This window comes from Caretta caretta, chromosome 7 (genome assembly GCF_965140235.1).
Source record: "Caretta caretta isolate rCarCar2 chromosome 7, rCarCar1.hap1, whole genome shotgun sequence".
In the NCBI taxonomy this organism is placed as follows: Eukaryota; Metazoa; Chordata; order Testudines; family Cheloniidae; genus Caretta; species Caretta caretta.
In genome coordinates, this window is record NC_134212.1 from 85,148,802 (window position 1) to 85,161,078 (window position 12,277).

Sequence of the window (12,277 nt, forward strand, 5' to 3'; positions counted from 1 at the left end):
GAAATTAGGTCAGTGTGAAAAATCCACACCCCTGAGCCACACTGTTAAATCTACCCAACCCCCAGGGTGGACAGTGGACAGACTGGTTCTCGGGGAGGCGGAGTACTTAGGCTGACAAGAGAAGCCCTCCCATCAGCACAGGTAGTGTCTTCCCTGAAGCACTACAGTGGTACAGCTGCATTGTCTTAAGTGTAGTCTAGCTCTCACAGTATGGTTACTGTGACTCAAACACCTAATGGAAAGGGTGCAGTTTTTGACACTAATAAAGAGACATTCTTTATCCAAAATGTTCATGAGTCATTGATCCTACATAGGTGTTAAAAAAAATTTAAAAGGTCAAATTTTAAAAGAAAGTAGGGGCCTAAAGTTATTTAAGTACCTAAATCAGAAGCCAGATTTTCCAAAAGGTGCTGAGCATTCAGCAGTTCCTATGGATCTCAGTGGAGCTGTTATGTGGTCAGCACCACTGAAAATCTATACACTTATTTAGGTGTCTAAATACAGACACAGGAATGTAACTTAAACCTCCCAACTAAGAACATTTTAGTGAAAGTTTTAAACACTGACTAAAATTCCCTTCACCTCTCAGTTGCTTACTTTTCACACACTTGACTTTTGTGATGTCATTTCACCAGTTCTTCAGTCATCTCAGAGTCTGCCAGAGCAGACAAGACCTGAATTTCAAATGCTTAAACAAAATCGGGGGGCGGGCGGGGGGGGGGGGGGGGGGGGGGCTAAAAAAGCACGAACTTGCCATTTCCTTCAATCCCGTCCCTCCTAGACACAAAAGCTTTCAGACTTTCATCGCATTAATTCAGTAAGGAGAGCACAAGCCCAATTTTTTCCCTTCCTAGGTCACCTTTTAAGAGCTGGTCTAGGTGTGAACATTAATGCATTCAGCTTGGACACCTTCACTTAGTTACTTACTTTCATTTGACACCACCCAGAGAATTTTTGAATGGAGCACTTTTTGTATATCCCAGCCCCATCGAGGCTCTAGTTTGTAAACATATACATGAGCTCTGAGTCATATGTTTCAATACAATGGGTGATACTGCTTTCAGATTTGTACTATGGTAAAACTACGGGTTAATAAAGAAACAGAAAAATACTCATTATTTAACTGTAAAGGCAAAATTCTTCTTCCAAGGTAATTGTGCAGTGGGCAGGGAGGAAGGAGCAATGTCATAATGGCAGTGATTCACAGGATGAAATGCTGACCTGATTGAAGTCAATGGCAAAACTCCCATTGATTTCAATGGGGCCAGGATTTCATCCATAGATTTAAGGCCAGAAGAGATATGAAGATAATCTAATTTGACTTCCTGCATAACACAGGCCATAGAATTTCACCCAGTGATTCCTACATTAAGCCCATAACTTATGATTGATCTAGAGCACATCTTTTAAGATACCTAAACTTTATTAAAAGATTTAAGTGACAGAAGAGACCAGATCCCTACATAAGCTGTTCTAATGGTTAACTACCCTCACTGTTAAAAATACATGTTTTACTTCTAGTTGGAATTTGTCTTGCTTTAACTTCAAGACAGTGGAACTTGTTATGCCTTTGTCTGTTAAATTAAAGAACCCTCTACTATCAGAAATTTTCTCTACAGATAGTACTTATCAATCGTGATCAAAGCATCACTTTACCATCTCATTGTTAAGCTAAATAGACTGAGGTGCTTTGGAAAGGCAGTTTTTCTAGACTTCAAATAATTTATGTAGTTCTTTTCTGAACACCTTTGAATTTGTCAACAAACTTACATGCAGCAAAGAGATCAAATTTTCCAGGTACCCACAAAGGCCATTTGGAAAAGAAGGTGGCTTCTGTATTTCACATCTCTACACTTGTACTGATCGTCCCAGTGATGCCAGGAATTTGGACTGGTGATAAACATCAAGAAATCTTGCAGTACCAGTGCTAGGATGTTGAACAGTGGCAATGACAGAAGATGTCTTTTTAAAAAGTGATATAATAAAACTTGTGCAAAACCCTGTGTAGACACACTTGTTTTGGTTTAGTTAAACTGATTCCTAACCATTTTAAGCTAAACCAAAATAAGCCTGGTTTACACCAGAGTAAGAACATGCATATAGCCTTTTGCACCAGTTTAACTAAATCAGTTTTTTAAAAAATCACACCTTCAATAAATTGGCACAACTTTCTCACATCGATCTGAGCTTGCGACTGCTGTGATGCACTTCATCTCAGATAGGATGATGGCAGGGAGGGGGGTAACTAATGTCACTCAGCAGTGACCTCTGACTGACCAAAGCATGATGCTGATGGGTACTAAAATGAATGCCATCCCCTCTTATTTGTCTAGAAGGGCAATGAACTGGCTACAATGTGGAGGCAAGAGGAGTAAAGAAGGGAAATTTCATGGAATCCATGCACTGCCAAACCATAATTGCCTTCTGTTTTTCTAACAATGTAAACAGTGCCAGCTGCCCAGAATAGGTTTCAGTTAATCTAATTCAGGTTTAAATTGAAGTGTAGGATGGATCACAGGTTGGACTGTATCACAGAGTGACTCCAAAAAAGAGGGCATGAACTGCAGATAAAAAAACAGCAGGGACTTGTGGGAGTTCAGGAATATTTAGTATGTAGAACAGGTGCAATCAGAGGGAGGAAGAGAGGATGTAACTGGGAATACTCAAAACAGGAGTGAAATTGAAACAGGCATTTTTGGGGAAAAAACATTATAGGGCAGCAAAGCAGACAGATAGGTGGAGGAACTAGATTGGCTGCAAGCTCTCCTTCCAGCCCAAAATGTTGCTATTTAAATAGATAGTCAGTAGTTTTAAACATGACTGAAGACAAAATAGTTAGGAGGTCCCTAAGCCTCCTGTTTGAATGAATCAAACTGAGGCAGCAGCAGTGCTTGGGAGATCCAATTTAAAATTAGGATATTTCCATAAAAGGTCCACTTGCCATCTTACCAGCACACTAAACAATACCAAACATTCAGGCTCACAGCAGGATTCTGGATGATCAAAAGAAGTGGGACTTGTATATACCAGCTGAAATGTCTAAAACTGTCTTGAAAGGGTTTGAGTTTTTTTCTTTGGTCATGTCTCATGTGTTTGAATTACCACTCATCCTCAGATTCATGGGCTAGTCCCACACCTACGCTACAGGATAACGGCAGAGCCCAAAAGTTATCTGAGGATATGATCATATTGTATCACCCTATCAGGACACTGCGTCGAGACATGAAGACGCAAATGGTGTGACACAGAATTGGACATCATAACACAAGTGCTCATTCAGATACTAATCAGGACATCCTGTGAACAATGGCTCAAAAGAAGAAAACAGCTGTTTTCCATGAGAGTAAATCCAGGATTGCAGTGGCAACAACCCATTCTGGATTTACAGCAACATATGACTGCAAGTGAACAGTTTCTAGGAGGTTTGTGTTTCTTTCTGTGAAAACTCTGCGTGGAGGCAAGGTGAAGAGCTAGTGGCTGTGAGCAATTGTTGACAATGAGGAAGTAGAAACGTGGCCGGGGATGAAAGTAAAAAACACAAGTAACAAATAAAAAGTTGCTCTTTTGGGTAATTTTATCACAAATGGCAGGATTACTTTATTATATGTACTACTAGTCACTGGAACCTCATAGCAGGGTTCAGTTAAAAATAAAAAAACAATGCCCCCCCACCCAAAAAACCCCCCCCAAAACAAAACCAAAACCCAAGGTCCAGCCTAAACCACCACCACAATCCCTTGAAATGAATGTACCCAAAGTACACACATGTTTGTGAGGTTTTCATAAAGTTTCTTAGAGGGAGAAAATTGGGGGAAGTCCTTACACTCACCCTATCATCCCTGCCCCTTGTCACTTGCAATGGCAGGACTACTTCTGCAGCTGGAGTGGAAGGCGCAGCTGACTAGGGCCTACTGTGGGGAAATGGGACCAAAGGTTTGGATAAATTCAGCTAAGCACCCACACTCTGGGGCACACATTCTAATGGAAGTTTTTCAAGTATACACTTCACTAGCTCAGATAGGAAGCTTACCTCCCATGTACCTAAAAGGTTTTTTCATTTACATTAACAATTTCTATCCAGATAAGGACCAATATGTGTTGCTGTATAGTGGGATTGTGTATTGCTGATACTATCTTATAAAGCAATTGTGTCACTAGCAATAAATTTGAAACATGTTTTAAATTATTTCATTTGGCTTCTTTATTTGGTTGAAGTGGACCAAGAGGAAGGACTGGAGAAAATTATTCTATTGGTCTGCGCCTAGTCTATACAGTAGGTCAAGTGGGTCTTTTTCCGTATTCAGAAATCACCATTCCCCTTCCAGGCAATAGTTTTTCGGCATTCAGCCAAACTGAATTTGATTTGTGGATGGGCTAGCATATAAACCCTATATACAAAGATGAGCCATTTCTGAGGTCCATTGCAAACATGAGAGAAGAACAGGTTTATGAAATACTGCTTTGGTGAAACCTTTGGTCATGAACACACTGGTAATCAGAAAAACCAGCTGCCTGAGCCAGTCATCATTTCCTCTCCAATACAAATGCAGGATTGAGTGTAGGCCCCATTAACACACACTCAATGCAGTTGATTTCTCTTCCTAAGTGCTAACTGTGGGAGCTAGGAGAATTCTTACCTCACGCATCCAGACACTGAATGGCCTCTGCCAAGAGTCCTTCTTCTCCAGATGCAGGTAGGCATTGAACAGGATCAGATAGATGTATCGTTCCAAATACTGTAGGCTCCGCAGTTGCAACGTCCGCATTTCCTTCTCTTCCTTGGCTGTTTTCCCCTGAAATGAAGGATGACATAATTGGAATGATTCAAAGTCACCATCACGGATTCCATTTGAACACCACATACAAGAATGCACTGAAAACAAAGATCTATATACCATGGGCCTAATTCTGAGCTGATGTAAGCAGGAGGGGTAGGATATCTATAAGAAATAAGAGTACATTATTTCTTCATCTGAACAGAATAGTCAAGAGCAAGGAATATCATCACAATGACATTAGATGGTTCTTTCTATTTCTGTGGAAGGGAAGAGTACAGTTAGCTTTAGTTTATTGGGGGAATCCTTAAGAAATTAGTCACTGGACTCTCAGCCTGTACTTAAGGCACCCCTTACTATAACATTTTAGGCTTTCAGTTCAGCAATTCCACAACGATCAGAATGCCTTCTACTTTTTAAAAGATAGTCCATCACTGAGGGGTTCTCCCTTCTAGCAAATGATCTACTGAAAAAAAAGTCTTCTTCCCCTTTAAAAATATTCCTACAGTTGAGATATTCCCCTTTTAAAATCCATTGGTATCGTCATAAATATAAAGGGAAGGGTAACCACCTTTCTGTATACAGTGCTATAAAATCCCTCCTGGCCAGAAGTAAAACCCTTTCACCTGTAAAGGGTTAAGAAGCTAAGGTAACCTCGCTGGCACCTGACCCAAAATGACCAATGAGGCGGCAAGATACTTTCAAATCTGGGCGGGGGGACAGACACAAAGGGTTTGGTCTGTCTGTGTGATGCTTTTGCAGGGAACAGATCAGGAATGTAAGCCTTACAACTCCTGTAACGTTAGTAAGTAATCTAGCTAGAAAATGCATTAGATTTTCTTTTGTTTAATGGCTGGTAAAATAAGCTGTGCTGGAGGGAATGTATATTCCTGTTTTTGTGTCTTTTTGTAACTTAAGGTTTTGCCTAGAGGGATTCTCTATGTTTTGAATCTGATTACCCTGTAAGCTATTTACCATCCTGATTTTACAGAGGTGATTTTTTTTTTACCTTTTCTTTCATTAAAATTCTTCTTTTAAAAACCTGACTGATTTTTCATTGTTCTTAAGATCCAAGGGATTGGGTCTGTGTTCACCTGTACCAATTGGTGAGGGTTATTATCAAGCCTTCCCCAGGAAAGGGGGTGTAGTGCTTGGGGGGATATTTTGGGGGAAGACCTCTCCAAGTGGTCTCTTTCCCTGTTCTTTGTTTAAAACACTTGGTGGTGGCAGCATACTGTTCAAGGACAAGGCAAAGGTTGTACCTTGGGGAAGTTTTTAACCTAAGCTGGTAAAAATAAGCTTAGGGGGTCTTTCATGCAGGTCCCCACATCTGTACCCTAGAATTCAGAGTGGGGAAGAAACCTTGACAATCCTGTGAGGCTTTCTCCAAGTAGAAGTCCCCATAATTTGGTGGGAGGTGTGAAGCCATAAAGAATCTATCACACTGGAGAACAAGTTGCATAAAACCATGAGCCTTTCCTCACATCATCTTGTCTGTCAGTGAAATCCCCCTGAAGGAGTTTCTCACAATATTCCTACATGAGCACAAATTTATCCACTATCCCCAGTCTCCAAATGCCCAGGAAGAAGAATTGAGCCAGCTCTTCAATCTCACCTTCCCATCATAGGGCAAACCAATGTTTACAAGAATGAGGGAGAAGTCAGATACAGCCTGGTAAATAAAAGCCATGACATTTAGGACAATATCTATCTTGTAATCTTGAATGAATGTGATGATCTCACATCAGACCCTGGTGGAAAGTCTTTGCTTCCTCTTTGCTCCAGGAAGGTTCAAGTACAGTTTATTTTTAGTTTCACTTTTTTTTGTTAAAGCTCTTCCATGTTATTGTGATTCATCAGCACTACTGCACACCAGGTAGATTTTACTTCCTGGAACACATTCTGTTCACACCACAATGCACAGCAGTTCTGGCCTATTATACAGCATCCCCAGTCCAAGGATTCTCTCACTATTTCTCATTGGTCTTTCCACATACTGCTGGTATAAATCCCTGTAAATCCTTGTAGAAGGATCCTTGCTTTCCTTGACCAGGTCAGCCATTATGTTCTTACTGGACAAATCTCCCTGCTCAATAAGTACTATATCCCTTCCCTTGCTGCCCTATCAAGTGCCTGTCCTGGTTCGGCTTGCCCATTTTTTGACAGGCTATTATGCGGTTGAAAAAAAGTACTTTGTGATCAGTTTTTCCTCTCTTAAAGGATTATGTCTCTCCAAGACAGGAAGAGACAAAGCTGAGGAGTCAACAAATTTAAGTTTTGTTTTTTCTTTTTTTAAAGTGGTATCACACGATGTCTCCTTGGCAACAACAAATGTAACAAGTGATCGCACAACACTTATATCAAAAAATGAAGTTGAGGAACACTCTCAAGTGGATTCTATATACATAAAGCCCTAGGCTTCGTGAACGTCAACCAGCCCACCCCACCGCACAGCAGGCTACCTACAAAAAAACTCTCATTTTCTGCTATCTGTAGAAAATAAAGAAAACGACTCGTGTTTAAATCATGGGCTGCTTCAAAAGCATCCATGGGAACAAAAGACAACGTAGCCTAACCACCTTTTAAAGTTTAAGGACACTATGAAATGTGAGCCCCAATCCTGGCTCGCATTGAGTTAGTTTCCATACTTACGTGTGCAAACGTGGACCCAGGTGTAGAGGAATGTTTTTACAAGTGCACATTAGCTTTCGCTTTCTGAGTCCGTGGCCCTTTATAGCTGCTCCATTAATGACTTGAGACCTCAGTCTGTCTTGACCTTTAGTACACCTTAGTCTCCTTGAAATCATCTTAGAATGGAGTATTTCTGAAGAAAGGCCCAACCAGCCTTCTGCTGGTGACAAAAATAAGTACGTACTTGAAAATCATTCCTGGTTTAGCTTGGCAATTCAAGCTCTTATTAAACTGTGGCTTCAACTGTATAAAGAGTTCCTCTTTAAGATGTAGCCCTCAAAAATAGAAAAGGTATTGCTATGTGTGTGCTTGTGGGCACATGTGTAATATAGAGAAGGTCCAGGAATAGGCATTCCCTGCCTCACCAGACTACAAACTATACCCTGTCTTTGTTATGGCTGTCCTATTTTTGAATGGCTACAGCTACTAGGCAACTGAAGGTTGGCTCTTCCTCACTTCTTGTCCCTAATCTGACTGTATTACAGCAGCGATTAAGGGAGACATGGATTTACAGGTGTCTGCTCTTTGTGTCACAATTTCTTGCTGAGCTCTCAAAAGACTCTGCCTGTGTTCCCCTTGAATACCACACTGTAAGTAGACACTAGGTCCTTCTAGATTCAGGATAACTAACTCAAGGAGGGTCCAGAGCTTGTGAGAGCCACACAGAGATCTATATTAATAGAAAAGTAAAACTACTGTTATTTCCAAGATGAATGCAAGTCAAGGCTGACAGACAAAGCATGATGTTCCCTATCACTCTGGTTCACTATACCAGGATCAAAATTAAGAAGTGGCACAACAATCAATCAGCTGATGAGCAAGCTTAAGAGGTAGTTTGACATCTCTATCTCAAACTGTTAAAAGAAAATCCAAAACTGGTCTGCAAATAGCATCTCCTACATTAGAGTGCGGGGGAAAAAACAAACCAAAATGGCAATATTAGGAACTGCGAGACTGGATCAGACCCAAGGTCCATCTAGTCCAGTATCTTGACAGTGGCCAGTACCAGATGCTTCAGAGGAAATGTAAGAACCCTGCAGATGTGGGATGATCTACCCCACAACACATACACATCCTAGTGTATGTTAGGCAGGGGTCGGCAACCTTTCAGAAGTGGTGTGCTGAGTCTTCATTTATTCACTTTAATTTAAGGTTTCGCATGCCAGTAATGCATTTTAACATTTTTTAGAAGGTCTCTCTCTATAAGTCTATATATTATATAACTAAACTATTGTCGTATGTAAAGTAAACAAAGTTTTCAAAATGTTTAAGAAGCTTCAATTAAATTAAAATGCTGATCTTATGCCGCCGGCCCGCTCAGCCCGCTGCCAGCCTGGGGATCCGTTCACCTAAGCCGGCAGCAGGCTGAGTGGGGCCTGCGGCCGGAACCCCGGCTGGCAAGGGACCGGCAGCCAGAACCCCAGACCGGCAGCAGGCTGAGCAGGGCCGGCGGCTGGGCCCCCAGACCAGCAGTGGGCCGAGCAGCTCAGCCCGCTGCCGGTCTGGGGTTCCATCTGCCGGCTCCTGCCAGCCAGGGTACTGGCTGCTGGCCCTGCTCAGCCTGCTGCCGGTCTGGGATCCCGGCCCTGCCCACATAGAGTGGGTACCTACCTTTTCCCTGGTTCTAGCTCATTCTCTTCCTCTCTCTCTGCACTGAGCTGAGGGTGGGAGTGCACCGAGCTGGGGGTGAAGGATCAGGCTGGGGTGTAGGGTCTGGCCAGGAGCTTGAATGAGGGAGGGGGCTCAGGGTTGGGGCAGAAGGTTTGGGTGTGGAGTGCTTACCAGGGCAGTTCCCATTTGGTGCAAGGGGTACAGGTGGGAATGTGGGCGGGGGGGGGGGGTGCAGGAGTTCCCGTTTGGTGCTCAGGGTGGGGGTGTGGGGGGGCTGGGTATGTGTGGGGAGGGTGCAGGAGTCAGGGCTGGGGTCGTGGGGGGGTACAGGGGTCAGGGCAGAGGGCTGGGTGTGTGTGAAGGGGGTGCACGGGTCAGGGCAGAGGGCCGGGGTGTGTGGGGGGTGCAGAGATCAGGACAGGGGGCTGGGGTGTGTGTGTAGGGGTGCTGGAGTCAGGGCTGGAGTTGTGGGGGGGGTTCAGGGGTCAGGGCAGGGGGCTGGGGGTGTGGGCTAGGGTCCTGGGGGTGCTCCCAGTCCCCTGCCCAGAGCAGCTCATGGCAGGGAGCTGGAGGGGATAAGTCCTGATTCCACCCCCCTTCCCCAAAGCCCCATCCCCACCTCTTCTCCACCTCCTCCCCGGAGCAGCGAGCTCGCTGCGGCTCCGCTTCTCCCCCTCCCTCGCAAGGGCTATCAGCTGATCGGTGGCAGGGAGGGAGGGAGAGGAGGAGGGGCAGGAACCCAGCACGGGGTGGGAGGGAGCTTGCCTGCCCTGCAGCAGCAGCCAGCAGGACCAAACTTTTTCACCCTGCCCCTGCGGGGGGGGGGGGAAGTGGAGGGGGGGCATGGGGGCAGAGAAGAGCGGGCCGGGGCGGGCAGGATTGTTAATGGCACGCTGCTGCCTGCCGGGGTCCTGGCAGCCGGCCCTGCTCAGCCAGCTGCTGGCCTGGGTTCGACAGTGGGCTGAGCAGGGCCAGTGACTGGGACCCGGCAGGCAGCAGCGTGCCATTAAAAATCAGCTCGTGTGCCGTCTTTGGCACGCGAGCCATAGGTTGCTGACCCCTGAATTAGAGTCTGGTTTAAGCCCTGAAGCATGAGATTTAACACCCTTTCCAAAATGTATCATCACTAATTGTGATAACTGAATATTCTTGTTAGCCCTCTAAATGTCCAATCCTTCTTTGAATCTTGCTAAACTTATGGCCTCAACAATCTCCTGTAGCAAGGAGTTCGACAGTCCACTTACACACTGAGGAGCATATGTAACTGAGGAGAGTATTAGGAGAGCCTATCTCTAAAGGAAGAACACAAAATAGTTGCCTTAATTTAAGGCTTTCTATTTATTAATATTTGAGAGAAAAACAGTAACAGGAAAACAAGGAAGCAAGAACACCAGAGTACGTACGAAGCTGGAGTGCCAAATTCTCAAGGCAACAAGACAATTTTGCTTTTAATTACATTTCCATTCAAAATTGGTTATCTGAAAAACTTGTCCATTTTTAAAATAACCTATTAGATGGATGGCCTTTCATCTAGTAATATTAACAGATAAAAAAGCATAAGAGGAGTACCCAAAATGTAGTTTTCAAATGCTACAGAATTATGCAGTTTAGAAATAGATTCTGTGCAGCTGGATAAAGAAAAGTCAATACTTATTGCTTAGCAAATCAGCAATCACCCATATCTGAGAAACTCTTGTTTCTAACTGCACACACCTGCTATGGTATGTTATTTTACAAATATATGACCAACTGTAAGGTTTGGAAGCAGTGGACTCAAACCTCCACAGCCAAGATATTTTGGAATCCCTCTTCCCAAAAATCTGTGAAGCTGTGGGTTGTTCACCAGGGGAACACTACCAAACCTAGGGGGGAGAGCACAGAAAAGTTGTGGGCTACTTTTATTGCTTTTTCTTTCCCATTTAGATGTCTTTATTCTCTTCCTCCATTACTATCGTCAATTCATTTAGCGTTCAGCTTCCTCCTTTCTGTCTGGTTTTAACGCCTTCATTTTCTCTTCTGTTTCTTTTTTCCAACAAAATTAACCCTCTTCCCTTTTTCTAGACTAGAGATCTTTCTTTCCACTGGTCTTCCTTTGTTATTTCCCAATTCGTCTTCTAACTCCTAGTCATTTCTTCTTTTCTCTCCCTCAAACCAAATTCTCTCTCTACTCACATATGTCTCTGCCCACACTTACATTGCCCAGTAATTTCTCCCTCTCTCCTGCTGTCCCTGCTTTTGTCAGTATCCCTTCCCTTCAGTGCTGGTCCTCTCTTTTCCCACAGACTCTCAGTGCTCCATGTTCCAACTGGAACACATGGCCCGAGCTGCGCACTGATCAGAAGAGTACTCATGTTAGAGTGAGGAGTGCTTTTGTGACCATTGGCTGGCTCCCCGCCTCTGGCCTTGTGTTTCAGGCAAAGTAAGGAGCAGTGGTATCTGTAACAGAGGAGCTGGCTGGTGATGAGCAGCATGCCAGAAAGTAGCAGGCTTTGCCGGAACAGCTTCAGAACCTTGGCTTGAGTGGGGGAACAGCAGGTGTCTGGTGATGTCTGCATTCTAGCACAGAGCCAGGACTTCAAATCTCCCTCTGGCAGGAACTCAGAGCTATCCTGAGGGACAGCAGGATAAATGTTACCATTGCAGGAGTCCCCTGCTTCAGAAAGCAGGCTTGGGAGGCCTGAAGTTATGATCATTTCAGGTAATGAGCAGGAATGTAGCATATAAAATGGTTATGGCAATAAGCACATAGTAAATCATATTCTATCCCAAGCTATAGCAGAATGATGGATGCTGGCACTGAAGCAGGTCAATTGCAAAAAATACAGTTCCAATGAGCTCAGGTAAAACACTTAGGGAAAAATATCTCAGTTTAATAGGTTCAATATTTCTAAATAAGAAATTAACTTCTTATTTAACAATGATTGACACAAGCAACGTCACATGCGCCATAAGTAGGTGCATAATAAAAATGGTATAAACAGATATAAAAAAAGACAGCAGTTAAGAATTTTCAAAGCTAGCTAGGGGATTTGGAGGCCCAACTCTCTTCTATGGAAAGGGCCTCCAAATCCCCTAGGCTAGTTTGAAAATCTCAACCAATGTCAATATTGTAGCAGGGTGCAGAGCATGCCGAGTGTGGAGCTGCAATCGCCCTTGTTTGTGATGGCTCTCTCAGCCTTCAGCATGGTTTGGTTGCCAAG

At 43.7% G+C, this 12,277-nt stretch overlaps 1 protein-coding gene across 4 annotated transcripts in view; it reads right to left on the reverse strand.

Moving 5' to 3' along the window:
• Positions 1–12,277, reverse strand: part of PALD1 (phosphatase domain containing paladin 1) — a 192,362-nt gene that overhangs the window by 18,837 nt on the left and 161,248 nt on the right. For all 4 annotated transcript variants that reach the window (XM_075130902.1, XM_075130900.1, XM_048859541.2 and 1 more), the window contains exon 19: positions 4,638–4,793. In XM_075130902.1, the coding sequence (XP_074987003.1) occupies positions 4,638–4,793 (156 nt within the window). The remainder of the gene's footprint in view (positions 1–4,637; positions 4,794–12,277) is intronic.